At 31.9% G+C, this 16602-nt stretch overlaps 1 protein-coding gene across 2 annotated transcripts in view; it reads left to right on the top strand.

Annotated features, from left to right (window-relative positions):
• rols (rolling pebbles) overlaps positions 1-16602 on the top strand; it is a 182929-nt gene that overhangs the window by 18844 nt on the left and 147483 nt on the right. For both annotated transcript variants that reach the window (XM_065504846.1, XM_065504845.1), the window contains exon 2: positions 1929-2990. In XM_065504846.1, the coding sequence (XP_065360918.1) occupies positions 1943-2990 (1048 nt within the window). In that variant the 5' untranslated portion in view covers positions 1929-1942. The remainder of the gene's footprint in view (positions 1-1928; positions 2991-16602) is intronic.

The raw sequence follows: 16602 nt of genomic DNA, 5'->3' as shown, positions 1-16602 counted from the left end.
GCATACTCCTTCCTAAATCTCTCCTTCAGATTAGGAGTTGACAATCGAAAATCACATGTACACACTCCAATTCCTTTGACAGCATTAAAGATTTCCCTCCTGAAGTTCGGTAGCCATCTCCTTGTGAATAGAACCATTTCTATTTTCTGAGGAATAACACCAAGGCCATAATCATTACATCAGAGAGAGAGAGAGAGTATTCGTAGTATTTGTGCTTCTACATAATTTATTTTGAACATTATTCAAACCAGACTACAATTAAATTTTTTCGGGATTTAGTTAACTCTATTTAGTTAACATTTGTCAATTCATTATGTTTTCTAAAAGAGTTTATATTAAATCAGAATGCCAGGGAAGAATACTACACACCGGGTAGTTCTTTAACCTCTATTTTTTATAAAATCGCAAACCAAACAATCTTCAATTTCCTTTTAACAAAGAATTTATTCATCTCCGCTTTGCACTCATGAATAGTTCGATATTTCCTGATTTCGTCTAATGTTGTAATAGCTTGATCGTGTTCGCGCTGTTAGAATGCTAACATACAGTGACGCTGCTATTAAAATTTTATACGAAAACAGGAAATGTGGAAACCAAAATGTTTAACAGCACAATTATGAAAAAAAAATTCCCCGGGAGTTTTTTCCCTTTCCTAATTTTTCCTATTCAAATTCTATGTTTAATAAAAAGAAAAGGGAAACAACTCCCGGGGAATTTTTTTTTTCATAATTGGGCTGTAAGAAATTTTAGATCGTTAAAATGATTTTCAGAAGTGGTCCTTCTATGGGAGCTATCAGTTATTATGCACCGATCGTTATAAAATTTATTGAATTTTTATATATTTCACAAATGTATGATCATTAATGAAATACTCGGGGGTGGTCCCTATATGGGAGTAATGGTAAATTATGGACATGGAAATATGAAAGGTTTGACAGTAGTTGGACAAGTCCATTAAAGTACAATGCAAAACCAATGTTAGGAAACATTTACTATATTTCTGTATACGGTTTATTTGTATCTTGCAAAGATTTCCAACTTTGAACGAGAAATGGAAATTGTCTTATTCTATCTGGGCTCCTTCTTTATTGTGGCAACTGCTGCATGTGGCAACTCCCTCCCCACAATTACGTATGATTCCTTTTAGTACGTGCTTTTATTTCCGACTTGAAACAGTCTCTTAAATTTATTTTCATTGCAGCGTTTGTTTTTTATTTTGTTGTTTTATTTTTGTCAGTTTCATCCACAAATGTCATCGTACTTTGGAGATTCTGTTTTGTCTTTATGATCGTTGCAAGTACTCGTACTCGTACATGAACGAACAACAACCAACCATCAACATCCATCGTCTACAACTAGTTGCATGTGGGTAATTGTTTTGTGTGTTGTTGTTATTCTATCTATTTGTTGTGTGAGTGTGTGACGTCGTTCGGTCGTCTTGAGTTAAATTCCACTTTATTATGGAACATTTTTCCTTGTTCCAGAGATGCAATTAAATGAGGTGTCGCTCACAATGACATGTTATGTTTTGCCACAGTTAATTCTGTAATTTTTCACTTTGTTATTCCAAGTAAATTGTTGTTGTTGTTTGTTTTGTTGTAATCTAATTGTATCGAGAGTTCAACAGCCAACAAAGTTAGAGATTTCTGTTTCAGCTCCTCACTTTTCTAAACGATTTGAAGAAGGGTGATTTAAATCACAACATCATTAAGTCGAAATATTTGTCAGTGTTTCAAATAAATATTTTTTTAATTAACAAAATCTAGGAATCTTTTAAAGAAAATGTGTCTAGAAAAGATATTTCTAAAGTCTTTTGATGAAAATCACAAGAAAGGGAATTAATAAGCAGTTAAATGAAGGCTAATACTGAACCTCTAAGATTATTTCAAAAATGATATAATTTATTTTTCATTATTTTTCCCTTGCAGACTAGTCAGCAATCATGCACCAACCACAGCATATTTATAATGATCTCAATACTTCATTTACCTCGGAGGGTACGGATATATCCTATGACTCAGATTCAACGTTTCATATTTACAATGAACTACAATATCCCCTGCAACAGCCGCCGCAGCCATCTAACACTCCAGCCATAAATATACAAACCAATAATAATAATAATGCTACCAGCAATCCTACTACTGGCATCATTTATGGTTTCCGCACCAGACATTTATCCTGCATTGAAGAAAATGATTCCGATTCCCTACATTCATCCTCAGTACCAAAACCTGCATTCGAAATGATCCAAGATGTTGATGAGAAATTTAAAAAACTTGTTTCAGAGGATGTTAACACCAGCATTACTTCGTGGCAGGATGCCGGTGAGGATGAAGTCGATCATATGGCCATGATTGATGAATCAAGAATGTATGACATGGAATATTTAGATGAACTAAGCGCTAGTCAGGTGGTCCCCAAAGATATTGAGGAAGAAGAGCAATTCGGTGTTAATGTCAGTGATGTCTTGTGGCAAAGTACGGTTTCAGAACCAGCTCATCGTTCACGTTTCAATGGGGGACGTCCCAATATACCCGATATAATGACTACTTCTTGTTATGGTGCTTTGAATAGTTCGTTTGGCAGTGAAATGTCTGGTCCACCAGCTTATGTCGAGCAGTCAACACCAACTAAGCAACGATCTCAAAATAAACCCGAACCCGTCTATGCCACACCCGATAAACGTCGTGAGTGTAATCGCAGTTTTGATTCTTCTTGTCCCTCTCAATCCAGTTCCATGTATGGCGGCTCAATGACTTCTTCTTTGGACTTGAAGTGTATGAGTGCTTCGGGCTATGGTGCCAATAATTTTGGTTTGACACGAAATTCCAACAATAATCCTATGGAAATATCAAGTATTTCTATGGATAATTCCAAATCGGAATGGAATTCAACCGGTGATAGTGGTGCAGTTTTGGGTGTTATTTCGCCTACGGAAGATATGTCTGATGAAACCGCAATGCAGTGCATAACGGCAGCAGAAAATGGTAAGTGATTTTCTATATTCCTTTATTACAATACTTTGTTTTGAAAATAAGATTCTAGCATTTATATTAGTGGAACAGACATGTTTCACTAAATTGAATTTATAATTTATTTACTAACTCAAATACTACGTTAAAAATAACAAAATGAATTAAAATGACTCCCAAATTATTACAAAAATAACAAAATTGCAGAAGATCAGAGTACAAAATATATACATTAATACCCCGGTTTGCTTTCCAGTTTGCGTAGCATGGCTTCGAAGTTGCGTGGTTAGTGCTTCGAATGGCATCGTTATCTCAGTTTGCGTCGCATGGCTTCGAAGTTGCGTAGTTAGTACTTCGATTTGCGTCGTTAATATCAAAATGTTTGTATTGAAAAATCTATATTTTCAGCAAAAGTTATGAATCTAGGAACCAACTAAATGAAAATCAATACAAATGTATGGAAAATCGTGCTTCGTTTTGCGTCGTTTCGGATTGCGTCGCGTTTCTCCAGGCCCAATTAGCGACGCAAACCTGGGTATTAGTGTACTGCGTCTTATATCTACAAACGCATCTTTTCTCAGAGAAATCGAAAAATATACATTTTAAGCCTATTTTGTGAATAATATTTAGCTTTGGTCGAAAAGTAACACATAACGACAATTTATTCCAAAATTTTAAAAGTGTCAGTGATGATATTGAAAGACCTGGAGGCTAAAGCCATATATCGCGGAGATTAGATAAACCTAGTATTTTTAATACTGCAATCTATTGAAAATATATGAAAAAAATTACGAAATTGTCTATCCCTTTCTTTATTGCTGCTCATTTTCATCGGCCAAAAGTCCAACTTTTTGTTAACTACGATTTCAAACATTTGAATGCCATTCAATAGTACACTGAAACTACATTGAAACTAAGGTAACCAAAAATTAGATAAACATATTGTCAATTGTGGGCGTGGCATGCTGTTAAATTCAAATATTTTATATTATTTTATAAAAAAATTTGATAGTTTTAAATTTAAAGTTCAACTTCAGCTTTAAATTTCTCAACAACTGCTGAACCGATCTGTCCAATATCTCTATCGGTTCAAAAATTACAGAGTTTTGGCCGATGAAAAACGATAATGAGCCAGTGTGCTACGATGCATTGAACTAATCAAAGAATTACTTCTCTCCTTTGAAATATTTTGCCATTATCTTATAACCGCATCTGATGAAGTTATGTATCTGATTCCAGTCGTAGTAAGTTTTATGATATAAATTGAATCCATACCTTGTTCTGAAAAACAGCCATACACCATAATATTGCCACCGTCAAACTTGACCGTCTTATTTGTGTACTTGGGGTCCAGTTTCTTTCCCTTTGGACGTCTCACAAATGATCTATATGGAAATTTGTATACGAAAACCGTACTTTTTTAGAAATAAATTTTTGAAAATCTTGACTAACATATTTGGAAGTGATGGGAGAGATAAAGTATGGCGCAAAACAAATACAGCAATGGATCCGAAAAACTTACTCGCTACAGTTAAGCATGGTGTTGGCAGTGTGATGGTTTGGGGTACTGTCGCTGCTTCTGGAGTGGGAAAGTTAATGTTTATTGAGGATAATATGGATCGTTATCAGTACAAATCCATTTTGGAACAAAATTTGAGGGCATCGGTTGATATTTTAACTCTTGGTTAAAGTTGGATTTTTCAGCAAGATAACTATCCGAAACATTGGTCTCAAATTGTCAAAGATTGGCTACTCTACCATGCCCCATGACAATTGTACACACCACCTCAAAGCCCGGACTTAAATTTTATTGAGCACGTGTGAGAAATTCTACAACGGAATATCCGAAAACATCTTATTACTTGTGCACCAATCTTAAAGGAGAACCTTCCAGAAGAATGGCTAAATATAACGCCCGCAGAACTGGAAAATTTAGTTGCTTCGATGCTCAGAAGCTTGTAGATGCCCGTGGTGGTCCAACGAAATTTTTAATTTAATTTGTATTCGATGAAAAATTTTTATTTAGTGTACAGATCGTATGTAGACTTTTGTCAACATATTTTTTTAATTTTTTGTGAATAAAAGTTAAATTAATTATAAATTTAGCGATCTGTTTTTGTTATATTACTAAAAATGCATTTGAAATAAAACTGCATCATTACTTTTACTTATTATGGTTTAGAAGTCCGCGAGTTACGAAAATAATGGTCGTATGTAGACTTTTGTCGGTCACTGTATGTATAAGTTTGTCATTCCGTTTGTAATTTCCACAATATAATTTTCCGACCCTATAAAGTATATATATTCTGGATCCTTATAGATAGTGGAGTCGATTAAGCCATGTCCGTCTGTCTGTCTGTCTGTCTATCTGTCTGTCTATCTGTCTGTATGTTGAAATCAATTTTCTGAAGACCCCAGATATCTTCGGGATCCAAATCTTCAATAATTTGGTCAGACATGCTTTCGAGAAGTTTCCTATTTAATCGGTCCACAAATGGCTGAGATATGAGGAAAAAACCAGGACAACCTCGATTTTTGACCTATATGTATCCAGTGTTTAAAAAGCTACGATAACTAACAATTTTTTAACTGTTGCTACAACTACTGCTTCAAAAAAGTGTATGTAGCGGTAGCAAGAGCATTTGTCTTTTTTCGTTTTCTTGTTTTTTTAAAACTACTGCTACCTTCGAAATATAAAACTCTTAACAGAGCAGTAGTAATAAAACATGAATTGTAAATGGAGTAGTAGCATAAAAATACAAATCATTGCTACTGCTCTATATCGAGTTTTAATTTTTAAGGTAGCAATAAAAGTAGTCAAAAAAGAAAATCTTCAGTCATAACACCAAAATTGACAGAATTAAACACTGTGTGTTGTTTTTGTTTTGAGAGAGTTTGAAAGAATTATTCGATTTTATTCGTCTCAGATGTTCGTGTTGCTAAAAGAAAGATCGTGTTTTCTGTGTGTATAACAAAAAAGCCGAACTTTTGTTTACAACACGACCAACATACACAAATATACATTCACAACAACAACACATAATATAATTTTTTGGCTGAAGATTTTTGTTTTTGACTTATTTTATTGCTACGTCTACTGCTACTTAGCTGCTACTTCAACTGCTACTTAACTGCTACTTCTTCTACTACCTCAACTGATACTTCTATTACTACTAAATTTTAAAAGTAGCAGAATTAATAAAAAACTAATGACTGCTACATCAAAACTTTTTCTTTTTTAAGGTAGCAATAGAAAATAAATTACTCTGCTACTTTTAAATTTTTCTTTTATTTGTACTACTACAACTACTGCTACCAAAATGTGAAGGTAGCAGTAGTAGTAGTAATTATTGACTCCGAGTTTTTATTAATTTTTTAACTAGACTACTTGTGTTTTTTCGTTGCTACTGCTACTTGTAGTCTAGTTTTTTAAACACTGTATGTATCTGGATTACTAAGTCATTAATATAAACAATATGGATATCTATTGATAGATATTTCTTTGCAACGACGTATATAAGACCATAGTAAGTTGGACCTACAATTTAACAATTAAAAAAAAAAAATTTAAATTTAAAAAAAAATTCAAAATAACAATTCGAAAACAAATTACAAAAAATGAAAAAAACAACTTTGGAAAAAAATAAAGTTTGTTTACCTAAAAATATTTAAAATTTGTATTTCGAAGTATAATTTGGTGAAGGGTGTATAAGATTCGGCACATCCGAATATAGCTCTCTTAATTGTTTTTTAACAAGTTTCATAATGCTGTGATCGGTAATGCAGTAGTATACATACATATGTATGTATATAGCAAAATATTAAGATGAACTAAATACACTGCATGTTGTTGATTTTTTAGAAATTACAAATTAATTTAAATTCTCCCACTGTGTGTAACTTATTTAATTTCTTCCCCGTCGGCATCATTGCACCAAAGAGGCTAATAAAGAACAGTATAACCGACCCAATTTAAACTACTCTAAACAAATTAGCTCTGTAAAATGTTTCTCTTTTTAAGACAGTGTAAATTTAAGAATTTTATATCTTCTAGAGTATAGGAATGAATCAAGTTTAAAAGTGGTGGCCTACAGATTACCGGTGTTTCTAACAAAACGATTAAAATGATAAGAAGAAATACTGTAACAGCCCTGACAATACATTCCACTTAAGAGAAAATGTCATTAAAAATTAATAATTTAACTTGAAAAATACATCACACTCTCCATAACTTTTAAAACTACTCACTCTCTAAGGTCTCCACAAAAGCCAGAAATCTCCAATTTCTCAAATCTGTATTGTAAAATAAACTCTTCGATCATTTATTTACTCAATAACAAACGGCAGCAACAAATACCAACCAACTACTTGTGTTGTTTACCTTTTGTCTTATATTCTTTATTGGTTTTGTTTTGTTCTTGGTTTCTTCGATACGATTTTGGTTTTTGTGTGTGCTCGCTCATTCATTGTTGTTGTGGTAATAATACTATAGTTGTTGCTATTGTAGTTCTTTGAAAAGTTGTTGTTGAATCTGTGTGTGAAACCGTCTGTCTGCCTGTATATCTGAGTATCTTTAAAATGCGAATTGAAAAAAAGCCGCTAAAAAAAAGACTGATCACTGCTGGAGCACAGATAGATGATTATGTTGGGGCTGTTTAAGTTCGGTTTTTGTGTTTTTTTTACTGCTGAGACCTGATGACTACAAAATAGAACAAACTCTTTATGGAACATGCTGATGTCGAGGACAAAAATTATAAAAAGAAAAACAAAGTAAAGTAAAGCTAAAACCGTTTGTTTGGCAGTACGAATTCATGTTTTAGTTTTGTTTTTGTTCGAAATAAACTTGTATGGTTGGTGTTAGTCTTATTGTTGTTGTTTAACTATTTGTATTTTGTTGTTGTTCTTGTGTTTTTAATGCCAACTTCCTATGCTTCTGGTTGGTTTTCTTAATGTCTGTCTGTCTTCCACTGCTTTTGTCGTGGTACCACAACCATGAGACTGCAGTAGTTTCAATTGCTTCATTTTTAGTTTTGTTATATTTTCTTGTGGTTGCTTCTTCACATCTTCTGTTTGGGTTCCTTTAAGTGGTGTTTTTTTTTTCAGTTGCTAGTTGATATTTACTTGTCTGTACTTTATCGAGTCAGATTATAAAAGAATGGAAACGTTTTCACTGTAAAATTGCAAGTTTTAGTTGCAGATATAGGTCTTAGAAATACCCCAAGATCAAGATCATCAAAAAAAATTCTCGAACACGTTTCCTTCCAGTCTTCTGTACTCGGTATTTTGCTATAAAAGTTCTGTCCAAATTCGGCCTCATGAGACGCCCGTGCTTCAGTTTTTCTTACGTCTTGAATCTTAGGGCCGATGTCTCCATACTGACTTAAGGAGAAGATAACAATACAGGCTAATCTCTGCCTGTATGCGTTTTGGCTTCCATTAGCCTCCACCACAGCAATGCACCATAGGTAATGATAGGTCTAATACACGGCTTTAGACGCCTACTTTTCCCAAAATTCGTCTTACAAGTGTAAAAGGTACAGCTTTCACGTACGACTTTCAGCATTCCGTTTCCTCTAGATTTGATAGTATTAAACTACATCACGATATTTATTTTCTTATCGATATAGAGGAACGTTGGCTGGTTTTGCATTTCTTTTCAAGATCCAGGAACATGCCATAAATATATCTTACATTTGCGAAATGATCTCCACATACGTTGCAATTAAATTCGCTCAAGTCCATAGATTTCATCTCTTTAAAACTCTGCCTAGCTAAAACTGACATTTTATAGAAAAAGCCCAATTCATTTCTTTTTCACAGTTTATTTTTCTTGTTGTTGAACGTTTCTGTCTGTCCTTCTGTCTATTTGTTCATTTCAAAAGCTATAGTTCTTCATTTTTTTAATACACTTTTTCATGTCGAAGAAGAAGCGTTTTTTGTTGTTATTTTCCTTCATCTTCTTGTACATTTATTTATTTATTTGCTTAAAGTCTACCTGTATAACTAGTAAGTAGTATATAGTAGTAGTACCAACATACGGTATTAGTATGTGCAAATGCTTTCCCACACGTTTTCTGCCGGTTATTAGACATGAATTGTATCATTGGGATTGTGCTAAACTAAACTTTAGTATAAATTATGCTATATATGCTGGGACTGCTGATCTTGCGCACTGAGTTCAATATGAGGTGTGCTCTGCTGTTGTTGCCAGTTTAGGTAGACTTGGGAAGTGTATCTCAAGTGCTTTTGAAAGGTTTTGCGATAAACCAAACAACAAAAAAAAACTGTTAAAGACAAACCTTTTGCTTGAACATGAATAAATATATGCACATCAGGAATGGAAATGTTTATGAAATAGTAGTTTTTATTGACACTATTTCGGGTACAAAAGTATTCCTGTAACTAATTTATTAGTCCCAAAAATTTTTCAGTTTTTTCTTTAAAAATACAGCTTCTCTATTGTTTTAATTTTGCCATATTGAAACCAAAGGAAGCTAACTGTATCAATCTCAATCCTATTTACTTTGCGGTTAGATTGAAAAAATATAGGAAATTTCAATATTATTTTGATACCGAAAAAAATGCATTTCTCCATCTCTGATACATGCATTCGTATGGTGATAGGGAGAGCAAAGAGACGACACACACACTTTGTGTGTATATGTTTGTGAAGAGTATGTTGTTTATGTGTATAGATGATACACTGAGAAAATTTTAATATGAGTAATGAAAAAGGTTGCTATTTGGAATTCCTGACTTTTAGAGGAATGGAAAAATTCCCTTCCTATTCCCGGTTACACTCGGTCAGGTTCTGCCTTCTCAGCAACCACTGATGTTAGAACATCAACAAGGGAATAACTCTATATTAATGCTGAAAACAACAAAACTTTTATATCTCTCAATTTGTCGACTTATGATTCCCGCTTTCATATCACCATGTGGAAAGCGGTGCAGATATTGATATGTCTAAGAGATATCCTAAAATAAAGATCATAAAAAAAACTCAGATAACCTTTGAGCTTTTGAAACATCATTGTAAATCACATAATCCTCAAAGACTGAGTTTGCGGACCAGTTTTCTTTGTTCGTAAAAATAATACCATCATATTATGTCTCTATTATAATTGAGAAGTGGAAAATATTGAACTACTTTCTACTAATTTCTAATCGTACCAGCAACCACAGTTATTTCAACAACAAGGGTAGAACTCTATGTTTAAGCTAAAGAACTTTCTATAGTAGTTATGGAAATCCTTTCACAACTTCTAGGTCTCTCGATTCACCAACTAGTGATATCCGCAACGGCCATTCCAACACACAATTGTTGCTGCTTTGGACTTATCCAAAGCCTTTGACACGATTCATTACTTCATGTTGATACACAACATCACGAACTTTATTCTTCCCAATGATGTCAAACGTTAGGTTGCCAACTATCTCAATAGCAGACAAGTGTTTGTTAAATTTGAAGGCCGGAAATGCAAATATCGCAAGCTAAAAATAGGCATTCCACAAGAAGTAGTACTTTCATCAATGCTTTTCAAAATAGTTAATATTACAAAGCATTCTGAAATACTGCACTATTTTCTCATCAGAAGCATCATCAACGTTAATTGCATAAGTGCAGTTTTAAGCGCCACACTTTACTTTTTGTTTTATATTTAAATGATGACAATCAATAAAACACAATTCTTATATTTTGGCATTTTAAATTTTTTTAGAATTTCACTGTTTTGGTTTTATTATAATTTCTTTCTTTCGTTGACATTTGTCTTGCATTTGACACTTAATTACTGGAAATATTCCTGTAAGAACAGAATCTGTGTTGTCTGTTTTCGCATTCAAATACAGAAACACTTTTTTCTCGCGCATCGAGAAACGATGGAATTTTTTGTTTCACACTTCATGTGAGAAGTTTTCCGATGCGAGAAATACAGAAACGAGCTACTGGCCACCATTACAGACGTTTTGCAGGAACGTAACTGGAGTTCATCAACTTTCATGGTGTCCCTTTTCAACTCTTGTATCAAAGAAATTAGGACGGTATTGAACATTTCTCTGGAAGACAGACATATTTCTAATACTATGCAAAAACCCAAAATTTATGGATAGTTTTCGACAACCTACTTCAGATATCCTGAGAGGAAACAATATCCAAAAAGCAAAACAATGAGATTTTATGAGGCAATTTGTCGGCAAATCATAGAGAATAATTTACTCCGAATGTTTTGTTCCTGTCATATTCTCAACTCACGAGCGATTCCAACCATCAGATTCTGATGCAGGATCCTCTTCCGGATGGACTACCGAGGCTAATACATGGACCATACTGAGCATAGTATTTGAGCACATCGAATGGCGATTTCTGAAGCTAATAATACTATAAATTCAACAAGATCTTAAATGAGATTTTAGATATTCAGAAGCTACATTCCAGATACACACGATTCGCTCATTCTGACGATATTAGCGAAATATCAGAAAGTTGGACGTTTTCTTCTCAATTATGTTGCTCCAGTAAGGATTTCCAAAGATATCGTAATAACATACAGAGTGGTTATTACGTGATTCCATTCGAAAGGAAACATTTTCGATATTCCATGTATTAATTCTACAATTTTGAAGGATTTCCCTTTCAAATCGAATTACAAAATAGGACGTCAATCCATCCGACGTCGACCAATATTTCATTGCGGCTGCTCAGAAAACGTTGCTACAAATGGTGGTTTACGAAGCAACAAGGTCCTAAACTAACACACCTCTGTAATTTGAGATAGCGAGAAGCTACTTCCCAGGTACACAGCTGATTGGTGAAGTGTCCTCAACAGTTACCGTGAGCAAATTCATCCAACGTCCTCTCGATACTGTACATTTATTCAAGTGCGCCAATTCTCCAGCTCTCTTTACCACCCAAAGTCCCAGACACAAATTGTGCAACAATATATCCAGAAAAGAACTCTCGATAATAACGAAACTGTTACAATAAGGAGAAAATAAACAGATTATTTTATAGTAGCGGGTCTTTGCCCTGCTCTATCGGGGGCTCTATCTATCAATATGTAGTCCTTTTTGCACGGCCTAGCGAATTTATCTACTGTGGATATCAGGAAGATGGATTCGTTCATTCGTGTGTCAGGTTGGTTCGGCAGTGAACCCATTTGACATATGAAGGACCTCTTGAGGACATGAGCATGATCCTTAGGGTATCACAAAGGGACCAATTCATGGAACCAAGTGAGCTGGTTAATACTGGCTGCCTTTATAATCTAACCTTTATAGAGCGGACCTACTAAATATTAAAAAATGTTTTCTTTAAGTGTAATTGAGCATACATCCCAAATTCGTTTCACTTCATCTAAATGTCCAACAAGCAACAGGTCTTTACTACCATTTTGCCATTTTGAAGTTGAAATATTGTTTGAATGTATATGGAAAATATGGATGTGCATGCGAATGTATGTATGAATGGATGGATGTATTTATGTATATGGGTAGTTGCTGATGTATGGTTTTGGTTTGGTATCTTAAGGATACATTTTAGTTATACAGTCAGTCGAATGTCTTTTTACTTGAGCTTCATATTCATGCGAATGTTGTCATTATTATCACTTTAATATGTTGTATGCTGTCTCGTAACGTTTTTTGTGTTGTTGGCTTTTTTTTTGTTGCAATTTTTCTTATTGAGCATGCGGCAACATTGTGATTCATGACTTTTCACTTTTTTTCTCTCATTCTGTCTGTTGGCTGGGCCTTCTGTCTGTCCAAGCTGTTGTTCGTTCGTTTGTTAGTAATTTGCACGTGATTTTCATGTTTGTTGTTATTTTGATTTTATATCTCTTTATCTCGGTGTCTTGTCTGTCTGTCTGGCTGGCTGAGTCCATGTCCGTCCCTTCTTACCTACATACAGTGGATACCGGTATACCGGTAAGTTGGTTCTAAATGTCTGTCTCCAAAACTGCATATTCTAATTGTTCAGCATGTTTCTTATTTTTAGCAACTTCTTTTTTTTTGCCATTTCTGTTCTTTCCACTTCATGGCCTGTATGCATATGAGGAAGTGTTTTTTGCTTCAATTTAGTTTTTTTCTTTCATTTGTTTTTATAAAATTGTTGAATGTAACATTTTTCTGTTCACAGGCTTTATTGAATTTGTAATGTTTTGTTTTATTGTTGGTTGTTTGGTTTCATGTTGCATTTGAATTATGCTTTGGGAAGTTGACCATATTTTATATAATTTATCTTTAAGTTTGCATCTTTACAATAAATGTTTGTTTGTACTCGCATGGCGAAGAAACCAAAAAACACACATTTCATAAGAATTTTATTTCATTTTTCATGGGTCTTTATCAAGTTGTTGGTAATTTTTATGTTCTTAACCAGACATTTTGAAAGTTTCCAAAATGTATATACATATGTGCATATAGAACGCATATTATTTCCATTGTTTTTTTTTAATTCTTACCAAAAAAATATTTACACAATTTCTTGTGTGTAAATGATAAAGACATAAAATTATTTGGCAGAGTTTGACAGAAATCGTGAATGGGCTAAAATAAGATGAGGATATACAGTTAAATGTTAAATAGGATTCTCATTCGAATAATTATTTTTATTCGAATAAATAAAATTTTGTGGAATTAGAATAAAAAAAATATTCAATCAATTATTGTCGATAAATTAATGTTCAAGCTAAAAATTTTAAAAATGAATCGATCACCCGAATAATAAAAAATTTTCAATTTTTATTCGATCAAAATTAAACTGAAATAAATGACAACTATAATGTTAAATATGGATATAAACATAATTATTAACATGACTCTAGTTTGATGGAGCCAAAACCATTCAAAATTTAACAAAAAGTACATTAACCCTCTAACCGGCAAGGTTAGAGTTTTTTCTATAGAAATTCTTGAGTATAACAAGATTTTCTATAGAAAATCTTATATATAACAATATTTACTATAGAAAATCTTGTGTATTACAGTCTTTTCTATAGAAAATCTTGTATATAACAGTATTTCCTATGTAAAATCTTGTGTATAACAGTCTTTTTTATAGACAATCTAGTGTATAACAGTTTTTTCTATAGAAAATCTTGTATACAACAATATTATCTATAGAAAATCGTGTGTATAACAATATTTTCTCGTGTATAACAGTCTTTTCTAAGTAAAATTTTGTGTATAACAGTATTTTCTATGTAAAATCTTGAGTATAACAGTTTTTTTCTATAGAAAATCTTGTGTATAACAGTCTTTTCTATAGAAAGTCGTGTGTATAACAGTATTTTCTATAGAAAGTCGTGTGTATAACAGTATTTTCTATAGAAAATCTTGTGTATAACAGTATATTCTATAGAAAATCTTGTGTATAACAGTCTTTTCTATAGAGAATCTTGTGTATATTAATATTTTCTTGTGTATAACAGTATTTTCTATAGAAAATTTTGTATATAACAATATTATCTATAGAAAATCTTGTGTATAACAGTCTTTTCTATAGAAAATCTTATGTATAACAATATTTTCTCGTGTATAACAGTCTTTTATAAGTAAAATTTTGTGTATAACAGTATTTTCAATGTAAAATCTTGAGTATAACAGTTTTTTTTCTATAGAAAATCTTGTGATTAACAGTATTTTCTATAGAAAATCGTGTGTATAACAGTATTTTCTATAGAAAATCTTGTGTATAACAGTATTTTCTATAGAAAATCTTGTGTATAACAGTATTTTCTATAGAAAATCTTATGTATAACAATATTTTCTCGTGTATAACACTCTTTTCTAAGTAAAATTTTGTGTATAACAGTATTTTCTATGTAAAATCTTGAGTATAACAGTTTTTTTCTATAGAAAATCGTGTGTATAACAGTATTTTCTATAGAAAATCTTATGTATAACAGTATTTTCAATAGAAAATCTTGTGTATAACAGTCTTTTCTATAGAAAATCTTGTGTATAACAGTCTTTTCTATAGAAAATCTTATGTATAACAGTATTTTCAATAGAAAATCTTGTGTATAACAGTATTTTCTATAGAAAATCTTGTGTATAACAGTATTTTCTATAGAAAATCTTGTGTATAACAGTATTTTCTATAGAAAATCTTGTGTATATTAATATTTTCTTGTGTATAACAGTTTTTTCTATAGAAAATCTTGTATATAACAATAGTATCTATAGAAAATCTTGTGTATAATAGTATTTTCTATAGAAAATCTTGTGTATAATAGTATTTTCTATAGAAAATCTTGTGTATATTAATATTTTCTTGTGTATAACAGTATTTTCTACAGAAAATCTTGTGTATAACAATATTTTCTATAGAAAATCTTGTGTATAACAGTATTTTCTATAGAAAATCGTGTGTATAACAGTCTTTTCTATAGAAAATCTTGTGTATAACAGTCTTTTCTATAGAAAATCTTGAGTATATTAATATTTTCTTGTGTATAACAGTATTTTTTACAGAAAATCTTGTGTATAACAATATTTTCTATAGAAAATCTTGTGTATAACAGTATTTTCTACAGAAAATCTTTTGTATAACCGTATTTTCTATAGAAAATTTTGTGTATAACAAACAAGTCTTGTATAAATGACAATAATTTACTTGCTATAACATCCCTACCAAATTATACGAGAAGTATGATTCAATCCTTCACAGTGAACTACATCGAAATCTTCAGGATCACGTTCTTGCAAGTCGGGTTTCGACCATTAGTTGGCAGTTTAACTCTTTTTAAACTAATGGCTTTACGAATATGAAAAGTAGTATTAATTATTTATTATATTTCATAGCAAAATATTTATTATAAACCATTAACTTAATAAAATAGTTTATAATTAAAACTTACGAGAAAGTTTTTCTTAAAATTTATTACATTGCTGTGTATGTATTTTCCATAAAATTTAATGATGTCATTAAAAACTAATTATTACCCAATCATCTTTTATAAACTGAAGTGCAACAAATAAATCAAAATTTTGAAATTTTGCAATCATTACAATACTTTATCTTTAATTGTCTGTTATACTCGCAATACTCCAAGATTACAGAGCAAACAACAATTTAGTTCATGTTTAGATTTCATTTCATGTCTTTATGCTTGTACTACTTACTAAGATTAAAAGCGTTTCTATTTTATTTTATTATTTTTTCTTGACTCAAATCATACCATGCCATACCACTTGTTCACCTAATCTCGCAGCAATAACAAGATTAATGATTTTTGTATTACAACTTTTGAGCAATTAAATTACAACGCTACCAGTAAATAAAATCAATCATACCAACAAAAAAATAAAATCACATTATGTGTGTAAATTTCCAATCAATAGACGTTTTCAATTACAAAACAAACTAATGGAAACGTATCCTTGAACAAAATTTATCGCTACCTAAAGGAATCAAAATAAACAACAATAAATTAGTTAAAAGTAGTTGAAACAAATTAATCATTTTTAGTTAGTTTTTAGGTATTTTACATTAATTTAGTAAATCAATATTAAATGGGAGTATTTAAGTAGGGTATGACTTTATAACGTCACATACACATTAAAACTACCTGTATTTTAAAGCTTATCTATTCTAATGTTATAAAAAAAAAAACCAAAAATATCA

The sequence above is a fragment of the Calliphora vicina genome, chromosome 3, assembly GCF_958450345.1.
Source record: "Calliphora vicina chromosome 3, idCalVici1.1, whole genome shotgun sequence".
Lineage (NCBI taxonomy): Eukaryota > Metazoa > Arthropoda > Insecta > Diptera > Calliphoridae > Calliphora > Calliphora vicina.
Note: the sequence above shows the minus strand (reverse complement) of the source record. Positions and strands in the feature narration are given on the sequence as shown.